Source organism: Astatotilapia calliptera, chromosome 8, assembly GCF_964374335.1.
Source record: "Astatotilapia calliptera chromosome 8, fAstCal68.1, whole genome shotgun sequence".
NCBI lineage: Eukaryota > Metazoa > Chordata > Actinopteri > Cichliformes > Cichlidae > Astatotilapia > Astatotilapia calliptera.
Window position 1 is genome coordinate 25,515,816 of NC_137429.1, and position 26,559 is coordinate 25,542,374.

The 26,559-nt window shown below is 40.5% G+C and overlaps 1 protein-coding gene across 5 annotated transcripts in view; it reads left to right on the top strand.

The window, feature by feature from the left end:
* The window catches only part of spag9b (sperm associated antigen 9b), a 39,456-nt gene that overhangs the window by 4,589 nt on the left and 8,308 nt on the right, over positions 1–26,559 (top strand). For 2 of the 5 annotated variants that reach the window (XM_026177364.2, XM_026177365.2), the window contains exons 2-14: positions 8,183–8,303; positions 10,650–10,720; positions 11,647–11,744; positions 17,157–17,304; positions 20,544–20,982; positions 21,091–21,184; positions 21,472–21,596; positions 22,126–22,183; positions 23,384–23,536; positions 23,644–23,701; positions 23,833–23,963; positions 24,081–24,137; positions 25,574–25,753. In XM_026177364.2, coding sequence (XP_026033149.2) covers positions 8,183–8,303; positions 10,650–10,720; positions 11,647–11,744; positions 17,157–17,304; positions 20,544–20,982; positions 21,091–21,184; positions 21,472–21,596; positions 22,126–22,183; positions 23,384–23,536; positions 23,644–23,701; positions 23,833–23,963; positions 24,081–24,137; positions 25,574–25,753 — 1,733 coding nt within the window. Of the gene's footprint in view, positions 1–8,182; positions 8,304–10,649; positions 10,721–11,646; positions 11,745–14,281; positions 14,870–17,156; positions 17,305–20,543; positions 20,983–21,090; positions 21,185–21,471; positions 21,597–22,125; positions 22,184–23,383; positions 23,537–23,643; positions 23,702–23,832; positions 23,964–24,080; positions 24,139–25,571; positions 25,754–26,559 lie in introns of those variants that run through there. The other 3 variants (XM_080305638.1, XM_080305639.1, XM_026177368.2) reach the window with 3 other exon arrangements.

The following is a 26,559-nucleotide window of genomic DNA, read 5'->3' on the forward strand; positions in this document are numbered from 1 at the left end:
TCCATGTGTGAATAGGTCCTGTTTTTTTTAATCCCAGTTGTTGACATTTGCCTTGACGGTTAAATGTTGAATGACAAGCGCAACAGGTCACAGAGAAGTGCATTAATAATTGATGTCATGTTGTAACATGTTCCCTCAGCTTTGAGACCTGCAGATGACATTTTCCATCAGTATGCTGAGGGGTTTTTTTTCATCCAGCTGTGTGAAATTTCTCACCTCTGCTATACAGTGCCCTCTGTAATGTTTGGACACAGACAAACCAATATGTGTGTGAATGACAGATGTTTTTATTCACAGTCGCCTAGTTTAACAGGTTCCAAATTAATGGGACAATTATCATGCAGTTTCAGGACCTGCTCTCTTGTTATTTCACAACAAATGGCACACCTTTACAAAATCGCTGTCAAAAATGTCAAATAGACTGTAACAAAGAAACTTGTGTTATTCTCATATTTTCATAAACATAAATACTGACGTGCTCAGATGACGGAGAACCATCATAGCAAACATATTACCAGCTGATCCTTAAGCTATGCAGGATGACTGATCCTACTGCATCAGCTGTTTAAATAGCAAGTGATGATTTTGTGATTGCTTTTGGAAGTCTCCCTTGTTCTTATTCACCACTTATCTCATGCTCTGTTATAGAAGGAGACAGATTTCACAAAGTTTGAGCGACCACGATCACAAGCAGCCCATGTCAGTCTGCACACAGCAACATGATCGTGACTTGAATGTGTGAAAATTGTTGATACTGCACATACAACAAAATAGGGCTGCTCAATTAATCGAATTTTAATCACGATTACGATCTGGGCTTTCAACGATCATTAAAAATGACTGAGCCGATTATTAGCCCCTCCCTCATTTATCCGCGACACCTTAAAGGCCGGTCTGTGAAAATATTGTCGGGCATAAACCGGTCCGTGGCGCAAAAAAGGTTGGAGACCGCTGATTAAGAGGACCCGAGGGAAGCTCGGAAAGCTCGGAAAGCTAAGCAGAAGTTATTTGGAGAGTGACTGCCGTTGGTTGAAAAGAGAGTTTAAAAAAAAAACTTCAGTGGTGTTGCACACTATTTTATATTATTTTTTTAAAGTCATTGTTAACCCTTTAAAGCCGGTCAGAGCAGCACGCTCCGTTTTGCGAAACTATTTTTAAATCCCTGTAGAACCTGAACCGTGTAAGCTAGCGCAATAATTTGTTTTGCATATGAAACCGGAGGAGTTGTACTTACATCTGATGCCATCAGCTTGTCCTCGGTCACGGTTTCGTTCCACATATAGCTTTGCAAAAATTGCATAAAAAGCGCTTGCAGGAACAAAAACATAATATTCCAGAAACACGCTTTGCCGTTCCTATCAGCTGTTCGTAACACTTCCCACAGTGAAATGATGCACATGCTGTTTTCTTTGCAAATTTGCATCATAGGATTGTTTTTTGTTTTTCCTGCAGTATATAAAAATTGCTGTATCTCCAAAATAAAACTATGAAGACACTCAAAATAAATTTCCTGTGGTGGGAAACTATTTTTTGCAACTTTATTGTATTTAAAGTTTTGAGGGAAAAACCTCTTAAACTTCTCCAAGTAGAAATATATGTAAACAAAACAAAAGCAATTTTCAAATTTTTTTTTGTAGTTTATTGCACTTTTTTGCAATTTATGTAATTACTATGGACTTAATGCATACATATTATTAAAATATGGGCTATAACAGTTGTATTGATGTATAGCAACTTGAAATGCTCCCACAAATGGCACTACAGCATGTAAAAAAAAAAAAAAATATATATATAAGCTCTGGTGGACTTGGTTCTATAGTAGGTCTTAAAGGGTTAAATAAATATCGTCAAATAATCGTGATCTCAATTTCAGTGAAAATAATCGTGATCATCATTTTTGCCATAATCGAGCAGCCCTACAACAAAATGTATTCTTCTGCTGAATGATAGGTGCCGTCACTCAGAAAAACACTCATCAATGCATTAATTTTTTGTAGGGATACACCTGCTCTCTCTGTAGATGGTTCCAGTGCAGATAGCTGTGATTTTCACATTTACACCCACGTGTAGATGCACACAGCCCACACCAAAGCAACTGCCTTCTCTAAGGCTGATGAGCAGTGTGGCACAGATTCATTTATGAAGCTGCTCATTTAAAAAAGTCACTCTCGGAAAAAAGAATCAGATTAATCTCACCAAATCAACGCCGTATAGGCCAAGTCCTGCTTTTCTGTCCTTCAAGCTCAGAGGAATTCCTCTCATTGGCTTGCCTCAGCGAAAGGAGGAAAAGGCAAGGCAGGAAATTCTTTGGGAAAAACGGCACTTCCCTCAGTTCTTTTGTCCGTCCATGGTTATCTGCTGCTGATGTGGGAGAGGTCGCGCACTACTGACGAGTAATGCCAACTGATTGATCACCGTGAATCACTAACATGTACCAGGAGCAACCAATACTGGGTTCAGCATACTGTTGAATGGGTCCGTTTGACTGTGTCTTAAAGAAGAAAAGACTGAATTGTGACAGATGTGTCTGGCCATATTAGTTAAACTGCCGGAAAAGATAAACGTTTCTCAGTTTTCAGGCGAGTGACTGAAGCAACTGTCAATGAGAGTGAATACTGGTCATGGACATATGAGCTGATGCTAAGTACATTAGGAGGTTACATAGGCAAGAGGAACCTGGGCTTTAAAACAGGAGTTCACAAAACCAACTGGTGATGTTGCTGTAGCTATATCAGTCTGTAATACTCTCTGTTTGCGCGACAAGCAAATCAGCTTCCACTATGCATGAAAATTAGCAAAAGTGAGGCGAACAAAAGCATGTTGATTACTGCTGTAACATTAGAAATGTGACATGGTACCTATTTCAGCATTGAAAAATATCAAATATCCCAATACCCAAAGTGAAACCTGAATATCTGCCAAACAAATAGGCCTATAACCAAATCTTAGACATATGTCTGGGATAGAAATGTGTCAATCACTGTTGAACTGATTGTGCACAATTTTAAATTGTCTCAAGTAGATGAATCCTTTCAGACTTGAGTTATATTCCATGTTTTCCTCTAGCTCCATCATGATGGAAATCTGATTCTGGAAATCTGATCCTTTCCAGTGCTGCTAAAAAGTCCAAGTCTTCCCCCATCTAGAGAAATAACACAACATCTGCTGTGTAATTGCCACACAGTTTTGTGCCATTCACAGTCTATGATTATGTCAGGTGATCACCTGAAATTTGGTGCACGCATATTTATCGTTCCCTCAGAATGAGTCGTAAGCACTGCAAAAGTCTGTTATCAGGTCAGGGTGTGTTTGTTTGTGTGTTCATTCGTCATTAACCAAACTACCAAAAGAGCACAACAGCAGTCTGACAATAGGGATGGCATGCTAGTATTAGCTCAAAGCGCTGATTAGTCTGCAGTAAATACAGCCTCTCATACACTGCATGCTACCAGTGATTATTGTAATATTAGTAATAATTCACTGTGATGCATTTCTGGCATCTGAGAAGAAAGTTTTAGTGGTTTTGGTTGAAATTTTGTGTGAAGATTAATTATGAAAGTAGTTGGTGTTTTGTTTGACTAATAAATCGACTCATTGCAGTTCTAAGAAAGATGAGTAGGATCCCACAGTATGTTGTCAAAACAGTGTTATCTACAAGACAAATTATTTTACCATGACCTTTGGAAATCTATTAGACTACTGCAGGAGATCATCTAACCCTTTACTGCATCTGGTGTCCAGGACCTCAAACGCCCCCAGCTGTCCTAAACATCCCAGCAGGAATCTGTAGCCAAAAGCTCTAAAAAGGAGCTGATTTCAGTCTCTGTCAATTGAGTGCCAATACAGTGAAGCCCTGTGTGGGGGTAGGCACACACTTGTTCTGGAAGCACATGTGTTTGTTAGCAGGAGAGTGTGTGTTGGCACCCAGGGACAAAGAGATCATTATCCATGTAGCGTAGGGGGAAGAGTGCATGGTCAAACGCTGGAACACTTATTCTCTGGAGCGCTGTCATATGTGCAAGCCTCCTTCCCAGGTCATATGAGGAGCAGTGTGGTGAGAAAGAGTTTGGGAGTTATGTAGATAAATGTGTTGCTGCAGTGTGTGTTGGGTGGGTGGGGGTCAACATATGTCAGCTGTAGAGTCAGTTAGTCCTTTATGGTGGTAAATGGTGTCTTTTAAAGTTAATTGTTGAAAGTCTTAGGGGGGAACTGGAGAAGGTTTTTAAAACACAGACCCCTGCTGCTTCACCTATTTACCTCGTGTCTTTGTTATGTACATGTGCAGACTGCGGCACCACAGATAGAGACATCTGACCGTGTTATTTTTTAAAAATAACAAAGTTTCTTGATGAAACACCTTTTTTTTTTTTTTTTTTTATACTCCTCAGGTCTTAATGGGACATGTTTAAATAAGAGGCTGCTTGTAACAGGCTTCTCAGGTGACCCTCATCTCTCTGCAGATGATACTCACCACCAGCCCGGGGCTCTACTGCAGGGTGTCTAATTCGCATCTGCATCACAAGACTGCATGTTTACAGCATCAGACACCTGATTCAGCTGAAGTATCAGTACAAATGAGACAAAGAGGCCAGCAGTACCCTGTGTATTCCCTTTTACTAGAAGTTTGGCTGTAGCCTTTAACCTTTAGTTATCAAAACAGTTCTAACAGTGATGCTGTCTGTCATGTTTGATGCTGTCTAATGGGACCTACTGTATTTTATTGTTGCAGTTATTCTGACCTGTAGCTATAAGATTCCCCATTCCTTTTAAGTTTTTAAGTTCTCTTGTAACTGTAAATGCAATCTTAACAGTTCCCCACCTCCTTACTTTCCCAAAGATCTGAGTAATGCAGCATTTTATTATTTTAATTATTTGTTCAGTGATCTACTGAAACATTTGATCTCTGCTGTAGACATAGAAAATATTCATGTAAGAAACAATAACCTTTTTTTTAGCCGCATTAGCAGCAAAGCCTAAACACATGCTGATCCGATGCACTGGATAAGTGCCTATACTTAGTCGCCCGTTTGGCTAATACAAGATGTGCAACCCCTAATTTACCTTATAAATTAGTCTACTGTTGCCAGCTTGAAAAAAGAATACAGAACCAGACAGATTTTCTAACTTCAAACATTTTATATGTTCAGCTTGTACCGTTTCAGTTAAGTCCGTTAATAAAAGAGAGTCGACTAGTTCCTTATTTGTTGTGTATGAACAATGTTAACTCTGTTTTGTTGCTGGTATAAACAGTAAAGTAGGAAGTAAACTTTCTTGTCTCTCTCTTTGTCACCCACTGTGTGTGCAGAAATGCACTTAGGCCAAAACGCTTTGCTGTTCTGTCTGTGAAGGTTCTCAGTCATCCAGGTCATTGTAGTCTAAAGAGCTGGAAAGAAAAGCGTCTGGACTTTAAGTTTCCTTGAAGACGTTTCGCCTCTCATCTGAGAAGCTTCCTCAGTTCTAAGAGCAACTGGTGGAGAGTCTGCAAGAGGGTCATGGACCCCCTATTGATCCTCCACCTAATCACACAAGCCAAGGTGTGAAAATGGGTGTGGGTCACAATCAGCCAAGGCTTTGAGTGAACTCATTGTGAAACCTAGCCCCACCCTATCATGTGAATACTGAGGTTTGCTGTTCTGTTCTTCATTATAACCGCTGTAGCAGACTGATAGTGCTACATGAATCAGCATTACTGATTTCTGTTTTATAATGTAATAAGAGTCTTGCTTTATTGTAACATACTGCTGCACAGTATGTGCAGCAGTATGTTACACTACAAGAGCAAAATGATGAGTGCTAGACTGAAATAACTGAAGATTTTATGGTCACTCTAGTAATGTAGCTCTACTGGCTTGGTTACTCCACCACCTTGGTAAACAGTCAGTGTCAGCACCTATGGTGATTTCCTGACTTTCGTACTGGTGCCACAAGGTTCGTGCTTGTAGTTAAACAGTATAAGGTAGTTTTGTTTATGTCGTACTGGAGTTCACTCAAAGTTCATAAACCTGTTTTGAGAATTCTTGTGGTCTTTTGAGTCATATTTCGTCGTATTTGCTTCTTTAAAGAATTTCATTTGCTTCTTTTTTTGTTATTGGATCCTTTAGAAACCCACTTTGCCAGATCTCTTTACAGTTTCATCTTATGTGTTAGATTTAATGTTGACTGATGGGTTTTTGGCTGGAGACAGTTTGAAGAAAGGGGTTGAAAATCAGGAGGTGAGTTTATCATAGTAATGATTTAACATGATTGCATGTCCAGTACTGTTTTAGAGGACTGAGGTTGCTGACAGCTGCTGCTGTGAAGGCTGCAAAACCAATCCTGATACGGATATCAAATAGTACACAGAAAAGCACTCAAGCACAAGCTGTGAGGAAGCTGTTGCTTTGCACCTGTTGTGCTGAGATGTTGGATAACTTTGATAATGAACAGAAGACAGACTCTGTGCTTTGTTTCCTATTTGTATTAATAGTATTAATATCGCCCAGATTAGGGCTGGGCCATATTATACCGTTCACGGTAATACCGGTATAATGTTAGGCAACGATAGGAAAATGAAATATCGCGATAGAATGGGAGTAAAACGCGCATGCGCAGTGCCTTTGTTTTCATACGCACATGGCCGATTGTTGAGTGAAACAGATGAACCAAAATTGGTTTGTAAAAATGGTGCAACTTCAGTGATGTGGAACTGGTTTGGTGTTTGTCCGTCAGATACACAACAAAGCACATTTTTTTGCAGAACATGCAAGCGGCCGTTGTTATTGTCGTATTTGTCGGACTAAGATGCTCTTAAATCTGGGAGTAATCTGGGTCCTAAGCTCCGTATGCTTCAGGTCAAACAACACTGCAGCATCACTTAGAGTTAAAAACTGTCTCAATTCTTTCATCTTTAATAAAACGATCAGCATTGCTGCTTTACCAGGTGTAACTATAAAGTTTAACTTCCAGGCATCCATGAAAACAAAAGTTATTACATTTAACGGAGTTAGAAGTTAGCAGGAAGCTAGTGGAAGTTAGCTCGCTAGTTTCGCTAGTTACCTAAGCATGATATTGCATGTTCTGACTGAGAGATTTCTGAAAAAAATCAAACGTACAGCTCTGCTATCACTTCCAACATAAACGAAGACAGGAAACTAAACAGCAGTGACGTTTGTAGGGTTACTGAAGTTGGGCTAGCTGGTATATAATGATGTGCTACGTGATCGCTAGCAACACAGCTATGTTAGCATAACATAAACAGTGAAGCTGGAGGACGAACGCTAACACTTTTCCACTTATAAAAGTTAACGTGAAGGTTCTTCATGGTTAGAAACAAATGCAATCACATGGCAGGATGCTGTAAACGGACCAAACTTCAGTCAGGAGAACAACTGAGATAATCCATCCACAATACGAGGTTAGTCATTAATATACTGCAACAACATGGGAATAGAGCAGCTGCCAGAGAATTCAACATTAATGAATCAATGGTACAGAAGTGGAGGAAGCAAGAAGAATGAGTTTAATAAAGTTTGATTTATCTGACTGCTTTGTTTCGCTTAATGTGCCTTATAATCCCGTGCACCTTATGGTCCGAAAAATGCGTACTGCACACTGCAGTTTAATGTTGCAAAGCACCTCTTTTTAACTTCAGTGGATATTATACATGGTTATGCTCAGGATATGTCAGCCCATTTCTACTGGAAATGCCTTTGGTTAAACTTTCAGCAAGGAATTTGCATTTGCACTGTTACATTTTTATAAAGCTTTAATGTACATAAAAACCAGCTTCTTGTTTAAGTGAAAATAAATGGAAGGTTGTCTTTTTGCGCTAGTAATGTTGTGGAGTTGTATTTTGTCTCGCATCAATTATATCGTCGGTTATATCGTTATCGCAAATTTTCAAATATATATCGTGATAAATATTTTTGGCCATATCGCCCTGCTCTAGCCCAGATTGTTATCAAGTGCACACAGATGCAACATTTAGTCCACACAGCTCTATTTCATTCTTCTCTTTCAGGCAATGATTGCTTGACTGGCTAAGGAAGCTGACCGCTCACATGCATGTGTGACATTTTTTCCTCCTGATGCTGTCATAAACAAATCATCAGTGGATGTTCTCGTGCTTACAGTAGCTTACAGTACTCTTGTTAATGTCAGTGCTGTGGTAATAAATATCTGTTTTCACTGTGTCAATCTGCAGAGGTACATCGCCTTGGAAGACTCCCAGGATGGCGAGAAGAAGGATCTCCAGTGTCGACTGGTGACGTTGGAATCTCACACACGGCAGCTAGAGCTAAAAACTAGAAACTATGCAGATCAGAGTAAGTTGAATTTGCGTTTTATCTGTAACGACACACACACACACACACACACACACCCTGTGAACAGCATCCACAGTTTGAAGCTTTTGTGAATGTTTATTTTCCTGATGTGCCACAGGGCAAAAAGACCACCTGAATGAAGCCTATTAGTGACATACTGTGAAGTGCTTAACTTACTAAATGAGCTCCAATAGAGTACGTTTAAAGCCCAGGAAAGTTTTACTGGGCTTTAATCTAAAAAAATAATATATTTTAGATGTGATATAATAAGTTCATTTCTGAAGTAGTACTTAAGAACGATACCATCCCTCACAGTGTGGGAGCCTTTCAAAGGCATGAAAAAAAAAAAAATCCTTCATGATGTGGGCATTACTCCACTGGTGACATAGTGTGTCACTGTCTGTTTGGTCCACCACAGTATCGCAGCACATTCCTCTTCTTCCATGCTCAGGGGAAATTTGCGAATTCTCAGCAAATCTCTTTTTAATTCTTTCGATCTGACGCTTCCTCTTTTTTCTGGTTATGTCATTGTGCCAGTTTCATTTAGTCTGTAATTTATGTTCATGGTCAGAATTGGCAGCAGAGAGAACTGCATCACTGCACTGTGTTCCTGTCAGTGGAAACACGTCTGTGTAAAGCGCACCAAATTTAGCTCTAAGCTCTAATTGGATAATGTGTTTTGACAACAAGACATTTGTTATCAGGAGTTTTCATGTTTATATTATTTCCTGGCACATAACAGGCCTTAATAGGCATGACGACGTTTGACTAAATGACATCTGAATTGGAAAACTGATTTAAAAATCTGACTTTTTATGTAGAAAACTGTGAATTCATGTAGACTATGTGCAAATTCTGACACACAAGTGAGCCAGATTTTAACACAAGTCACGATCAGAACCAGATCAAGTCTTGTTTTATTTGTGAGAGGATTAATTGTTTGCATGTGGGGCTTTCCTTAACAATCACACTGTTTTGTGAACACACCTGTAAATAACACCGCAGTTATTTCTGCTGCACTCTTTCACATCTACTTCCTCTATGAGCCCCCTCAAAAAAACCCAAACTAAATCACAGTTTTCCCCACAATATGCAGCTGCTCTGGTGCTCGTCATTGCTAACGTGCATGTTGATTCTCAAGAATTCTCGAATCAAGCTTTGCTAAACATCTGCGGATTTGAAACTTTGTGCATGTTCAAGGCAGAGGGTGCTGCTAGTACTCAGGCTTCTGCAAACCTTTAGGACCACCTTTGACGGAGTGCACTTGCATGGCTGGAATCTGAATAACACAGTAATCTACTGCCCGACTGTTTGGCCCTGAATGAGCAGGGCCACCTGAGAGCCACAAACACTGGAATCAGTAAGTTGTCCTCAACTGGCTGGATAGAACTCAGAGCAATGTTTATGTGTTTATTTATTTTTTACTAATTATAAAGATGCATCATTTCCATTCTTATTCCTTGAAGTTCCTTTAGCTTTTGTCAGACATGGATACAGCTACTGCAGACCTCTTTCTGTTAAAATCTGTGTTTAATATGAAGGTGTAAACAGTCATGATGCTAACAGGTTCATCTCCATGACACTGACAGTAGTTGCACTATATTGTCTATGAATGAGGTTTTAGATCTAGCGACATCTGACGCACAACTCGGCCTTCTTAATAAAGGTAATCTGTTTTTATAATTAAAGTCAAGTTCTACATTTACTTCGTTAGCACACTGATACACACTTAAGTAGATATATCAAATATTAAATTTAGGCTTATACGTAAAGTTTATTAATTTCTATGAGTTACATTGAAAACTTATTCCAGCTTCTAAACTGTGACTGTGCCTGAAAGCTCAACTCTAAGGATTACAGTGTCATTTGCTGTTAGATCAGCCCTGTAGTAAAAACTCAGAAGAAAGACTCCAAAAAAAAAAAGAAATAAAACTACAAACAGCTGGAATCAGCAGCATTTGTCTTTTATCCAACTGAGCTACTCAACATGCAGGAGATACACATTCAGAGTGATGATGATTTTTTTATTTTTATTAATTTCATTATTATTTTTAGTAGTGGAAAAGCAAAAAGGATGCCTTTTGGACTTGATGTTGGGTATTCAGAGCTGTGGGTACATCTGCCCCCAGTTCTTTGGTGGCACTCGGGAGGATTTTGTTGGTGCATGGCAGCCCTCTTCTGGCTCTGAGATATTACTGCAGCAGATAACTGTATCATGCTCAGTGACATAACATGTAAAAACATTGGATTTTCCACTCTCATAGAGTCTAGTCTTTCAGTATTTTCAGTAAAATTGGTTCTAGTCCTGTTCCTGTTTTCATTATATGAACTTTGTTTCTTATCCAGTTAGCAGATTGGAGGAGAGAGAAGCAGAGCTCAAAAAAGAGTACAATGCCCTTCATCAGAGACACACTGAGGTAAGAGTGTGAGGAGATGTTTGTATGGATGCTTTTACAGTAAGCTGTGGGGAAAAAATCTGTAATATTATTATTTTTATAACTTGCAAAGCATATAAATAAAGAATAAGTGAAAACGTGCTGGGATAAGCAGCCAAGAAACTCCATATGGTTTCCATATCCTTAAGATTTGATTGGTTGATAGCTGTTTTCTGTATTTTAGTCATTTTTAAGATCAGATTATTTTGCAGTGTAATGATATTAAATATGTCTCATTATCCCAAAAAACATCAAAAGTAACAGGTTATAATCTCAGCATGACAGAATGTTTCACTGAACTAATGTGTATGTCTGTGTGTACATTTAACATATGCTGTTCTTTACCTGCATATTCAAGTTTATAAGGTTATTCATGTGCATTCATGTGTGGGGAGGACTTACCTGTGACCACACAGTGGAGTGTTTTCAAACACCGTGATAAGTAATGGATCATAAGTAACTGCACATCAAAAGTCGAGCCTTTTCTTTTTTTTCAGGAGACCATCAAGAATCAGTTTGAGTCTTAAATGGAAAAACAAATGTAACAACAAATTGTTGAGGAAAAGAAGAAAAAGAATGATTTTAAACATGAAGAATCTGACTGTAAATGAGGTTTTTGCTGAGCCTTCAGTCTGTCCCTGTCTGTTGTTCATTATTTATCACTAACTGTTGCCTCTATGTCCAAATAAACCTCTGAGGCCTCAGCAGCCAACTGCTAATCTGAATAATGTTGAACAGGGGAGATGAAAGCCTAATGAAGGCTGTCACCTACACACTGCATCAACATGGTTCTTTGTAAGGCTGACTGTCACAGCTGTGGACCCAAAGCACTTCATATTCATTAGTGCAGTTTGTATCAGTGAGATCACTTCATGTCCTAACGATCGTCTCGCTTGTATATCTTTTAGATGATCCACAGCTACATGGAGCATCTGGAGCGGACTAAACACCAACATGCAGCGATGACAGCAGAGCCCTCAGATACAGGAACATCAGTCAGGACACGGTTAGACAACCGCACTGTTTTTCTTTTTTTTTTTTCTCCTCTTTTCTTTTCTTGTTTCATATTATAGTTGGAGACAGTTGGGTACCTTCAATATCTGAACCAGCACAGGTACCTGAGAGTCCATATTTCACATTTGAGACTTTTTATTTATTGAAAACTTTTTACCTTCTTCACCACAGGGATGTAATAAAAAGGAAGTTCAAACAGTCAGGCTTAAAAAAAACCCCAAAATCCCAGTAGGAGATAATTGGTGTCACGGTGATGATTACCAACTTTCTCTGTTAACCCGGGCTTTCTGCTTTGGGCTCTGCACGTGCTCACCCACAAATGGGCAATGAATGCCTCCTATTACTCTGCAAAATGATCATTAGGAGTGTTGCCTACTCGAGCCACACATGTTGTAACAAGGTGATGCTGATGAAATTGTGATTTTTATTTATTTTTTATTTTTTAACATTTTCTATAAAATCTATTTTAAAAAAATAACCGTATTACGACACAGCAGCACTGTTGCAAAACAGACAAGAAGTCATTGAGATTAGTTAATATTGGTGTTTAGCAGTGAACATGAGCAGTGAAATAGCAGCTTACTATTTTAACGCTGAGTGTGTTCTCGGCGCTGCTGTTTATTTCTCAGGTGAAAGGCGTACATGAGAGTTCTGACACTTTAAACTGGATTCATTAAAAACGGTGAAAGTTACAGTCACACAGCCCACTAAAGACGTGGAAATGTAAAATGTATTTTATGTATTGGACAAGTATTGTGTGTGTGTGTGTGCGCGCTGTTATTCCAGTGATGTAAAAGAGACTTGGAACCAAGTACAACAGCATTTATATTTTCTGCATCATCATCTCAAACAGTGGGAGTGCACAGTTTGTGCTGCTGTAACTTTACAGCTTCATGTTAGTAAGGTCCAGCTTAACAATTTGCACATTTAAGATGATTTTTTTTTTTTACCCAGCAGAGAGTCTTCCTTGCACTTACAACATGCTGTAAACATGGTGAGTCCATGCTGTTAACTGTTAAGTTAAAACATTTACAAGCAGTAAACAGTCCAATTCCTGTGATAACTTATCCCGCTACAGGATTGGAAGCTATCGCTGCCTCTCTAAAAGCTTCATCATCACCATCATCCTCAAATAAGTGCAAAATTTAGCCTTTAGTCCTTCTGTGAATTTGACATTCATGCTGTCAGATGTGGTACATTCAACTTTGACAAGTGTTTGGTTGTCCAGATATTTTCTCAGATTAGACGTGTTTCCATAACCAGCTTTGCATTTTGATCTACAAACATCTGCGTCAAAATTTGAAAAGTGTAGCCATAAAAGTTGAAACACTACTTTCGTCCCACCATTGTGGGAGGTGGAGTGCTAAATTATCCGCTAAATTAGTTTTTTTCCCTCTTTTCTTGACTTTGTATGATGTTATTTATAACACAACAGATATTACTGTGCTCATCATTAAGAGTACAGGGGAAGTTGTCAAATGACAGCCTCACTTGTACCCTTAATGATGGTTTTGACACCTCAGTGTATATCAATAAAAACTTTGATGACCATTTGAATAGAATCAAGGGTAGCTGCATAGGCAGAGGCTGCTCATTTCAGAAAAGAGCCTCAAAGGTTACAGCTAGTAGCTTTTCAAGAGATAAAGGGTTAATCTGGGCAGCTCGTGCACACATCTCTGTCCAGAAGCCCCACCCACCTCCTGTTCAAACTTTCTCTTTACAAAGGGCAGCCAATCAGAGAGCAGTTGGCTTAAAGTGAAGGGGCATATATACAATAAGGATTATTATGAAGAGCTAATCACACAAAGCTGCTCTAGCGGAGTCCAGGACTTAAACTATTGAGCTGAAAATGAGCAGAATAAGATGCCTACAACATCAGCATGAAGCATGTTAGCCTTGTGACATTAGCGTTTAGCTCAACCTAACATGGCTGTGCTCAAATAACTGAACATGCAACACGTTCCAGGCACAGATGCATACAGATTGCTATACTGAGCTTACATATATAATCTAAATGTAGTAATCTAATTTTATTATAACTTGGACTTGAACTTTGGACTCAAACCTGGGCTGCTGCTTTGTGGCCACACAGCCTGTAGTCACCTGAACACCCACTGAGCTAAACTGAAGGCCCCCCCCCCCATATTTTTTTTTTCGTCCAGCATTTTTTACTGTTGACAAAATTTAACATTAGATACCTGATGCATTCAGTGAATGCAGTTTCTCACTCACACCCTCGCATGCAGATGCACGCACTCTCTCACACACACACACACACACACACACACACACACACACACACACACACACACACACACACACACACACACACACACACACACACACACACACACACGCTCGTTTTGATCAGTCTCCTCATTATGCAGCCAGTAAGCTGCAGCCTGAGAAGAGGCATATGGAACGAGCTGCCTCAGCATCCAAAAGGGAGAGGGAGATGGAGAGAGAGACTGAGAGGGAGGGGTGGTAGTGGGTGCTATCGCACGGAGAGAGGGAAAGCGTCAGAGTGTTCTAGACTGCACAGTGGCTGCCGTGTGGCATCTCGGCAGAGGATAGGAAGAGGAAAGGAGCAAGGAAAAACAATCACCTTCCAGTGGAGTACAGTGAAACGAGAGCTGAAGCTACCAGTCTCTCTCTGCTCCGGATCATCTGCCGCGCTGCTCTAATCTCTGACTGGTGCTGAAGCCACCAGGATTACTGTTGTTGTGATTGTTGCTGACACATTGCTGCGCTTCTGACCTGCTCCCACTGTCTCTTGGTGCCTCAGCACTGAGCTGCAGAGCCCACAGCTCTGCACTCATTGGGGACTTTGACCTAGGAGGATACAACATCTTTGACTTCTGCCGTAGATGTACCCGCAGTAGTAAAACCGAAAACAGCAGAGTGCGGTTACCTGTCTCCGGCGAGGGGCCATGATTTGGGGGGGGCCATGAGCCCCGGGTGTATGCTGCTGTTTGTTTTTGGCTTTGTAGGGGGAGCGGTGGTCATCAATTCTGCTGTGCTAGTCTCTCTATCAGTGCTGCTGCTGGTTCACTACTCTGTTTCTACCGGAGGCTTACCTGCCCTGCCTTCCTTACCCTCCTTACCCAGACCCAGCAGGTACAAAATATGTTTGTTTGTGTTATGTGAGTTGCGTAGTTATGTGAAATCAGTAATTGCAGTTACAGAGTCTTTGAAACCTTGTAGTGTTGCTGCCATGTGGGTGCGTTTGTCTGACACTATCAGACTGCACTCTAAAAGTAGGTCAAAAGAGAGAGAGGGATGTGAGTGGCATGAGTCATATCTTGACTAAATCATCTTTCCCAATTTCACTTTTGAAATTGGTGGTTTTGGTGGGTGTACCGGTTGATAATAACCATCTTTTGAAAGTAAAACTGAAAACTGGCGCTGGTAAGCTTAACATGTAAAATATATTTTTCCCCCTGTTATGTTTCAAAAAACAAAAACGAGTGCCGCTCACCATCAGTGGGCCTGCGTGTGACTGCTGTGTCTATTGTTTTTTTAGGGCTGCTTTTAATCGCTGCTTGCCGGCTGCTTTATTCCCCATGGCAGCCATTGTTCTCTTCACTCTACAACAGTTGTTTTTTTGTTTTTTTTGGTCACTGTAGTGTGAAAAGCTGCTTGTGTGTATTAGCTCGATGCAGTGGAGAACGCTGTGTTACAGTTGTTGTCAAAGTTTGTGTGCATCACTTCCAGGCAGCTGAGCTGCCAGAGTTTATTTATTGAAGCTGAAGATGATTTCTTCCTAAGCTGTACATTAATAACACAGATCACAAAATGCACCTTTTCTCTGATAGAGGCTGGTAAAGTTGGTTTTGTGTGACTTGCCTGAGCCTAGTAGTTGGGAGCTAATTGAGTTTATGAGGCAACAAGTTATTTTTCTCCTCCCACCACTTCAGTGCCAAGGGAGTCTTTGCTACAACACCTCTCTGTGAAATCCCCATTCAGTTTTGTCACACACTTTGTGTTGTTTTGTCTAACTGATTACATCATGATGATCTGCTTTCACTGCACTGGAAAATGTCCATTTAATTTAGCAAGATCAAATTAAATTGAAGATTTTTTGGGGGAGTATAACAGTAACTGTTTAACAAAACAGAACAAAAAGGATTAAATTCAGTAAGAACCCATGGTTTGTATAGTATCACATAAACTACACTCATTAATGTACACGTCCTGCATTTTTCTGTGGTTCCTTTTTAATTAAGACCTCTGCTGCAAAATAAATGTAATCTTTAGCTCTGCTAGCAGTGTGACTACAATATCTCAGCAACTAATGGATTAAACATTGTAAAATTTGGTATAGATATTCATGGAGCTTATCAAATTCAGTCATGATGAACTTACTAAGCCAATTCAAGGTGGATTTGCACAAAGCGTAAAATCCTCTATCTATCATACAGACCTTGTCAGTCACTTGCCAAGGGAATAATATTCTTGGGATAAGTTGTTAACTTTAGTGATACCTTCACCTTTTTCTTTATGAGCACTATAATCAGGTCAGAATTTTAGTTTTAATTAATTAATGCTGTAGTTTAAGACCAACTACTAAATAATTATTAGCTTACAACTTGTGATTGCCAAGACAAACGTGTGCATGGATAATTCTTTGCTATGGGAATGACCAATGGCCTTTCTGTAGAGCTTGGAAGTATATTTGTAACTGCAGGTGTTGCTGTTGTGGTCAGTAGAAAGAATGCAGGCTTAAAACACTTTACTTTTTAAACTCGGAGGATTTTTTTTTTTATACAGTCTGTGGGAGTGACCCACAGTACCCATGTGGCAGCTAACGTCAGTGTATGTGGCTTTGTTTTTAAAGCCTCACATGCTGAGCAGCGAGACTAAAACGTAGACCCGGAGTTTTATTGTTCCGATAATGCGGCACTATTGTTTTTGTGCAAAGGTTATGCCTTTGAAAATTAAAATGATTAATGTGGACGTAGCTAAAGATTGACCTCAGAGACCAGCTCACATAAGTCTCTGAGGACATATGTAGGTAGGTATGCTGCAGCAGTTAATTTCCAGTAAGAAATAAAGAGCTTTCATTTTCTACTATGAAAGGCTTTGTTTAAATATTTAGTATTTGAACAAATAAAAACAAACTGCTGGTATTTGAAAAATATGTCTCATTCCTTTAATTTTTTTTTTTATTCTGAACATCTTTTCTACCTTTTATGTATTGAAGGAAATTATTCATTTACATCTTGTTTCAGTGTTTTAATGAAAGTGTTTGGATGATTTTCACATTTTCAGTTGGGATTTTTAACGTTGCCATGGCTAATTGTAAAACATTAACAGACCAGCCCCTTAGAAAATCGTTCACTCCTTCCTAAGTTGTTCTCATCACGTTTGAGTTATCCCTCTTTCTGCGTCTCTCCGTCTCCAGGAAGGAGCGTCCAGTCTCCATGGGCCTGTTCCAACTTCCTGCAGCTGAAGGCATGACCCCTGACCTCCACAGAGAACCCGTGGACACCCCATCTGAACCATGGAGATTCAACAACCTTAGCCATCCACGGTCTAACACCAGCCTCAAGGTATGACGTAGGCAGGTCACTGTTTGCACTGTTAATTCATTCCAAAGAAAGACTTCTCTTCATATCAACAATTCCAAAGTGTAAAGTTAGCAAGCTTCCCACGGATCAGATCCATGACATCATCTCGTGTTCGCTTAAGAGTTTGTGAAGCTAAATCGAAAGCATCCAGTGCCAGCAGAAACACCAAAGAAAGACTACATTTCCATCTAGAGAGAAAGGGTTGTTCAGTGTGCCCAGAATTTTTAACAGCGCGTGCGAGAGAGAGCGAGATGGGGTGGCGTGGAGCCCAGGAAACAGGGAAAGTGGTACCATTCGGGGGCCTGCCTTTAACCTCAGGGGAGGGTAGAAAGGACAGTGTGTCTTCACATTGTTGCTGTTGGTAACCATGCTTCCAGCAAAGCTCCATCATGAATATTTATGAGCATCTAATAAGTATTCATTTGTAGTTATTACACTAGTACTGGGTCAAGAGGACATTTTAAGAGTGTGAAAGTGAAATAACATTCAGTTATCAAAGTTTTGCAATGCTGGTATATCCCAGTGTATCCTTTTTCCAACTTAGCTTTTACACAATGACACGGTTTTACACTTCACTCTTAGTCCAGCTGCACAGCAGCGCCTTTGTGTTTGGTCCTCTTAGTTGACCTTTTCAGAAGATTTAGTTAATGATCCCATTCTCCCGCCGCGTTCAGCAGCTTGTATGTGTTTGTGTGCAGATGTTTTTTTGGAAGCTTAGGAAAGAGCCACAGGCAACAGTTGAGCACTGTTCTCCCCCAATTGGCTGTACAGTGTAACTATAGCAACAATGGAGTGACGCCATTGTGCAGACAAGTAACCTGAAAGGAAATACTCCCACCGGTGCAGAGGGAGGAGAATAGGTGGACTCGGAGAGGGAAGAGGGATTATGTTAGAGGAAACTGTAGCATGGATATAATTTAATTCTCTAATACTGTCTGCGAACGCCTCTTTATTCCTTTTGTGTTTGTCAAGATGACAGAGGGATCTGGATGATGGCGTTATTGTCCTGATTGATTCTTTTGCATCAGCACTGTCCTATTTATGGGATAGAGGTCTCCGGCATTAGAGGATCAAAACAATTGAGGCTTAGAAAATCGAAATGCCTCTGCTATGTGCTCGTGAACTTTAGAGGACGAACGTAATACTTGAAAGTTTTGATTTGATTGACTTTTATAGAGAGATTTCGGCAAAGCGGTGACCTTTACTGCCAAAGGAAGCCTTGAACAGGACTCACTGCTATGTTTCATAAGTTCAGGCCTTTCCCACACTTTTCCTGTTGTTGGCTTTTGAGCTTTTCATCTTCCTTAGAGTGGTTTCACATTAGCGTGGCCACTATATAGCAGTAAAACTACATAGTGTGTTTAGTGAATAATTCATTTCCAATGTTTCTCAGCTTGAAGAACTGTTTTCTCCAGTCACAGTGGAAGGTGAAAGTTCACCACAGAATGTTCCCAATGTGGATGTTGATCAGGACCAGGTAGAAACTATAGCCTGTGCATCCACCAGGCTAATGTAGTTCTGTGCTCTGTCTTAGGTGGTTTGCAGGTTTTGCACTGTGTGTGTTTGTGTGTTTTAATATTTGCTCATGCTAAAAACTAAAAATACTTTGTCCCAGTGGTAATGCACGATGCTTGCCTAGCAACAGAGTGTTTTAGCAGTATCAGAAGGGGAAGTGCCTCTTTGCCTCTTTTATTAAATGAACTAGAAACAATAATTCAGGTTTAATGACATTTTAAAAGATTTGTGAAGTTGAGCTGTTTGGGGCCTGCATCCCAGATTGAGGGAAACTTAAACCTGTTTAAATGTGGAATGATTCTTTGAGGCGGAATGGACTCTGCACCAGACCTGTAACAGTGCACCACTCCTGGCATTGAGGATCCTAGAAAACTGATCAAGAAGCTGGTAATCAAGTGATCCAGTTAATTAGCAGATAACTACATGCGGCATCCACTAAACTTGGATTGATGTCCTTTATAGACTTTTAGTAATTACAGCAGCAAAAAATGCCTTGTAGCGGAATATACAGTGTAAACTGAAGCCTGTCGGAGGTGAGGTCAGATAAGTAACTGAAAATCAGTCAAAAGTGACGTTTCTTATTTCTTATATCGGAATAATCCTGCCCATGTCGGGCACAGTTTCGACTGGAAAGCTCGAGCAGCTTGTGCCAAAATAAAAATGTGTTTTCTGTCATTAAGATACATTTTTGGTTTTTAGTAAAGATGACATCAAACAAGATGATGAAAACTGCAGGATGGAGTAGTTTCAACGACACTTGGAGCACAGTCATAATACAGAGGAAAAAAGTAGTTTGGCGTATTTGCAGTACAAGCCTAGTGAAGTACAGTGGGGGAAATAATTATTTGCTATCCTGCTGAATTTGTAAGTATGTTCACTTAAAGTAATGAACAGTCTGTTTTTCTGTTAATTTCATTTTAATGGAGCGTGAGAAAGAGAGAGAACATGAACCACAAATAAAAAACAAACAAACCCCAAAATCAAATTACACAAGTCATAAAAAGATTTGCATGTCATTAAGTGAAATAAGTATTTAATCCCAAAGCAAAACATGACAGTACTTGGTGGAGAAATCCTGTTTGGCGTGCACTTTGAACAGTAAGACATTTCTTGTAGTTGGTCACCAGGTTTTCGCACATCTCCGTAACGAGTTTGGCCCACTCGTCTTTACAGAAACTCTTTAAATCTGCTGCTTGGCGACTCGAAGCTTCAGCTCCGTCCACAGATTTTTATGGCAGGATTGAGGTCTGGAAACTGGCTCGGCCACTCCATAATCTTACTCTTCTTGTCTTTTAGACACTATTTGATGCCTTGTTCATCTATGGTTTTGTAATATTTTAGCTTTAATTGAATAAAGGGTTTGTTTAGCATGTTGCATTCTGGGTTGGGTTTTTGTGTGTATCCGTGTGTTTAGCTGCATGGTAAAATGTTCCCATTTTAACATGGTTAACACATAATGTTCTGTTTGAATGGAGGAAATGTAGATTCTCCTTACTGATGATGTCCTAGTGGAACTACAATTGAATGACAGTCATTTTTATGTGAACTTTGCTTGGCTTTGTTATGAATGCAGTGAGGTGCACATAACCTACTTTTTACAATTGATAAGGAGTGAATTTTAAAGTTTTAAAGACTTCCTGAGGCTCATAGTTTTATTTTTTGCTACCTCGTATCTTCTGATTGCTGTTTTCCTCCTTCACCTTAAGGATGAACTGTCCCAACTGAACTGTGGGAGTTCCAGGTCCAACACGCAAACCAACCAGGGAAGCGTCTCTAAAAACGGAACACCTGTGTCTTTACAAGATGGAGGGTCCAAATCCACCACTCCCTCGCTGGGGGGTGCCTCTAAATCAAACACCCCCACATCTAACTACAGCAATAATTCTCAGTCCACCACACCACTGTCTCCTTTTGATGGTGGTTCCACTGGCATGAGTCCCATGTCTAGTCTTGGGAGAGGGTCTGCTTCTGATGTTGCCATGGAGTCTGTGGACACCCCCTTAAAGGACCAGGAAACTTCAGATGGCCACAACAAAAACCTGGACCGGAGCAGTGGAAAGCCAGAGAGCAATAAGAACATAGCAGCGGTGCAGGAAGGACAGCAGAAGGGTCCTGAGTCTGATACTACACCTCTTAAAGAGGATGGTCAGTGCTTCTCTTATCACAGCTTCTCTGTTGCGGTAACATGACTGCACTCCCTTGTAATTGTTCTCAGTTAAGACTGTGCCAGTATTAAATCTGTGCTGGTTATAGATGGAGCAGATAGCCTGGAGAAGTCTGAGGTGCAGGCTATCATAGAGTCCACCCCTGAGCTGGACATGGACCTCGCTGGCTGCAGAGGAACAAGGTACAGCAGTAACCTAAGAGCATAAGCAATAATTATGTTTATCAATGAATAATATGAAGTTATATGTATTCATCAGTTTATCTGTGAGCTTTTACATAACTATTAAAATATATATATATACAATTACACTCATGTCCATCATATTCATTGTAACCTCGCTAATGAGCCTCACCTTATCAGTCCGCTTTATTGCTGATAAAAGTGCTAAAGTATTGCAAAATCACGCATTCTTCTTCATGATAATAATCCTTTTCTCCCTTTCCTCTGTGTCCCACCTGTCCTTTCAGCACACCAACTAAAGGTGGCGTAGAGAATCTAGCATTCGACCGCAACACCGACTCTCTGTTTGAGGAGCTGTCGTCTGCAGGAAATGACCTCATAGGAGATGTGGATGAAGGAGCTGACCTGCTGGGTAAGAAGTCTCACTCTGTCAGGAGTAACGATGTAGCCTCAGTCTTTAATTTTACTACCAATTTTACCCTCCTCTCGTATTCTCTGAATTGTCTTTTCTTTGGCTGTCGGGCATTATCATCTATACAGATGAGTTTTCTGGTGTGTGTCAGTGAATTTCTCTCTCTATTAACTAGCTCATCGATTTCCTCATTTGTGTGTATAATGTGTCCCCTCTGTGACGTTTCTTTCCTGGATAGGCTGAGTAAATTATAGTGCCTCTGCTGTGCTGTGAAGAGCCGTGATGTTATAAATTAGACGTGTTAAAACGAGAGCACTTAACCTACTTGCAGAGTCTCATAAAGCGCTTTCTTATTCCCCTTTGCATGACTCTCAGACTACAACTTTTTAGGTAAGACTGAGAGAGTTAGTGTGTAGGATAGACATACACATGTAAGAACTTAAAAATACTAAACAATATAGAATAAAAAAAATAGGTGTCAGTAAGATTTTGATATTTTGATTTAATATCGGTCTCTGATCATTTTCAGGTATGGGGCGAGAAGTTGAACACCTTATCCATGAGAACACCCAGCTGCTAGAGACCAAGTGAGTAATCACTGAAAAGTTTTGGAGGCGAGCTGTTCAAGCTGTGCCAGTTTAGTACACAAGTATTTTATTTCAATGGTAACCAATGCAGACTATTAAGAGCAGCAGAAATAAGTGTATCCCAGAGTGCTGCAAACCTGCCAGCTGCCACAGGGCGAGAGGCGCCTGGACAGGTGAGCCGCTGTGGTTGTCTGCAGACAGACAATCACTCACACTCAAACCTGCGGTTAATTTAGAAGCACTAATGAGCCTACAACAGTGCAGTTATAATACAGTGTGAGGACTCAGTTACAGCCCACAGTTTGGACCTTTTGTACTCACAGCTTCTGACACCAGTGAGTACAGACATGTCATAAACTGACACTGTGCCTCGCTAGTTAAAGCCAGATAAGTATTTATTTATTTCTAAAGACATAAGAGGGTCTTATTTTGTCACAAGCTGTTAATAAATCTGTGGTCCAATATGTCACTGTGCGTGCACCAGGAGGCACAATGTGGCTGCAGATGAATTTATGGTCATGCAGAGAGTGTGTTCGCTGTCCGCCTGTCTGTCTGCAGTGAGTTATGGTTTGGTTACAGCTGGTCTGTGGGCTTTTCTTGCTCGTGTTATTGTTGGTCCGTGAGCCACCTGCAAAAAAGAGCGGAGTTGTAACATGCAAAGCACTGAAGTGAAACAGCAGCAGAGCAACAGCTGAAAGTGTTAAAAACAATGAAAATCGTCCTCTGCAGCCACTGTCTCTGCTTTTCATGCTTTATTTTTGGATCTTTGAGGTACGTGTTTCTCCCATTCCCGATGAACTGTGCTATTACTCCCTGCTCTACTTTGGCACCAGTCAGCATTTGACAGATGCATACATGATTCATCATCTGCCTTCCAGCGGCAGTCAGGATCTCTCTCCTGCACTCTCTCCAACCGAAAAGAGTATACGGATGGACACGTATGCGGGACCATAAATTCCACTTTACTTCATTTTAAAAATGGCTGATGGGTGGAGTCATGTTTCCACCTTTAAAATAACCAGCTGGGCATTTTTTGACTCTACTTGATAGACTTTTACCACAGAGTTAAAATTGGTCAGTTTATGGATAAATGAATATAGAAATAACCAATATTGAGGAACAGAGTAATGGTGCCCCCTTGTGTTTAAAATTGATATTACAGCAGATTGTGTGTTTTTCTGCATATGTATTACTTTTCAGAAATGCTTTGAATGTGGTGAAGAATGACCTGATATCTCGTGTGGATGAGCTGTCGTGTGAGAAGGAGGTACTGCAAGGAGAGCTGAATGCTGTCACACATGCTAAGACCAAACTGGAGGAAAAAAACAAAGAATTAGAGGAAGAACTTAAAAAGTGAGTCGGCTTCAAAACACAATGTATAAATGAATTGCCCACCAGTCGAGGGTCTGCACTTTTACAGTTCTGACAGACTGAGTGTGTACTTTGTTACTCTGTCGCAGAGTTCGAGCAGAGCTGGACGAAGCCAAACAGAAGGTCAAGAATGACAATGAGGATGATGTGAGTCCTTGGCGCTTGTTATTTCTGCTTGTTGCATTCGTATACAAGTCTGAGCAGCGTAGAATGTCGAGGTATTTGACTTGCTATAAGTATCGGTTATCTTTAAGTAAAGATTGGTCTCCTGCCTGCAGAGTGATGTGCCTACAGCACAGAGGAAGCGCTTCACCAGGGTGGAGATGGCCAGAGTGCTGATGGAGAGGAACCAGTACAAGGAGAGACTCATGGAGCTGCAGGAGGCCGTCAGATGGACGGAGATGATCCGGTAACATGATCATCTGAGTCCATATATAAATGTTCTTCTGCACACAGTAAAATATATGCTAAGACAGAAAGTTTGTTAGAAATTGTTAGAATTTTTTGTTTGTTTTTTTTCTTTCAGGGCTTCAAAGGAGAACCCAACTCTTCCAGAGAAAAAGAAGTCCAGCCTCTGGCAGTTGTAAGCTCAAGTGTTTTTATGTTTTTGTTTTTTTTTTAACTTGAGGACTTAAATCACGACTACCATGATTGTTGATATTTATTGCTCTTCTTCTGTATTCCATGTTTGAATGGTTTCTCCAGGATGTAGGTAAATCTGACATGATAAACATAACTGACCATTGAAGCTCTCATCTTATAACAAACCCCTAACAGAGGAGAGGAATCCAGAGAGCAGTGCCTCTGCTTTCAGTTCTCAGACCAGTCGTAGATTCTTGATTACGTTTTAAAACTGGTTGTAAAAATCAACCTCAGAAGCTTCTGAGGCTGCTGTTCTTCTCCTTTGTTAGAGTCCATAAGGATTGAGTTTGGTTTGAGGCTGGGCACTATTTGAAGCAGTTCTTTGGGACTGGAATAACTGCACTTATAAAACCGTATCTGACAAATGTGCATCTCTGCCTTTTTCCTGTGTGTCCCTCTATTCTGCCTGATGTTGTGACGTCTGTGTGCAGGAGGTGTGTTGGGAGGGTTGGTGTAGAGTGGGGAGGGAACTCAGAAATATGGGTGGAGTGTTTTGGTTGAAACAGTTAAAGATATAATAGATTTAATAGAATCTAACACCACATTTAAAAAATAAAAAATTAAAGTAGCTTTGCATGATTTACAGTTTAAAGCGATTCTTATTTATCTGGTACTGTGCCACTGTGTGTAACGAGCACTTTTAGCTCCCTTCTCCATCCATTTAAGCCAGCTTTCTCCTGATTGGCTGTCCCTTACAGACAAAGGATATAAATAGCAGTTGGAGCTGGTGTGCTCACAGTGGGCAGTTTTCCAGAGATGACCATATTAGGGTTTTCCAGTCTCTCTGACAAAAGTCCAAAAGTAGAAAAGAAAACAGTCTGAAAGGAAGAATTTAGAGCAGTGGGAGGCCTCAGCTTCAGCCTCAGAGGATTTGCTTGCACATTCATTAATTATATATATCATATATACACTAAGGAAAAGCATAATTGGTCCACTTTAATTGACAGATATTTTCCTATGTTAATTAGAAAAATGGTAAAAATGTATCACTGCATGTAGATAGCTAAAAAGCTTGTTTGCTTACTGTAGAGGAGTTGTGGGAATGTGAAGTTGTTTTTGGTCAGGCCTGTTCTGCTCTGTGTTGACTAACATCCTAGTCGGTGCTCAATATTAACCCCGCACTCCCTGCTCTCCAGCATTCTGGATTTACAGGTGCTCTGATGCTTTTCTGTTTAGAAGACGAATTAATTCCCTGGTTTGAATGAAAGCTAGCATGGCGTGTTGGCACTGGGAGAGGAACCTTTTTTATTCTTAAACCCTACCTGTGTTGCTGGAGCTACTGCTTTTGTGTCCGCCCCTCTATATGTTTGTCTGTTTGCTTTGTTTCCCTCCTTCCCCCCTTTTTCCCTTTCCACTTCCCTGCCCTTACACCTCCAGTTTCAGCCGTTTGTTCAGCTCGTCGGGCGGAGGAGCCAAGAAGCCGGCAGCGGAGGCCCCAGTAAACGTCAAGTACAACGCACCCACCTCTCAGATTCAGCCGTCCGTCAAGAAGAAGAGCAGCACCCTGCAGCAGCTGCCCAGTGACAAGAGCAAAGCCTTTGACTTCCTCAATGAGGAGTAAGTCAGAAAACACACACACTGTTAGTCGTGTTTCCTGAGATTACTTTTGGAGCACTGACCAAAGATCACAAACATCCCACTCATATTCATTGTTAATTTTTCCAAATATTTTCTTCAGTGATAAATTCTTTGATCCAAGTGTCCAAAAGTATTCAGCTTGTTTTAGCGTTGCTATTGAACTTTTACACTAGGAAATAAAAATCCCACTTCAAATGTTCCATTCATCCATGGTCTTCCACTTCAGGGTTGCCTATCCCAGCTGTCGTAGGGCGAGAGGCGGGGTACACATAAAGACAGACGATCATTCACACTCACATTCACACTTATGGTTAATTTAGAATCACCAGTTAACCCAACCCCACTAACTGCATGTCTATGGACTGTGGGAGGAAACCAGACTACCCGGAAAGAACCCACACGAACATGAGGAGAACATGCAAGAAAGGCTCTGGCCACGTGGTGCTGAACCCAGAACCTTCTTGCTGTGAAGCAGCACTGCTAACCACCGCGTCACCTCGCTGCCCTTCAACACACATTTGATAAATTAAACATTTAGGCTGTCAAGATTTGAGCTCTGGTCAGTGCAGCCACAGAAACACATGTGAGTTGAGGAGAAGTGAGACAAGTTGAGAATGTGCAGGAAGACACAATGGACAACAAATCAGTAATTAAATCAACGAGTAAGTCATCAGTGTTTCAGCAGTTTCCTGTACCTCACTCAAAATCATAGCAGCCTACCTGCACCTCAGTCTGACTTAGTTTGCATGTTTGTTGTGAGAAGCGGATGCCCTTATCTGTAGTCA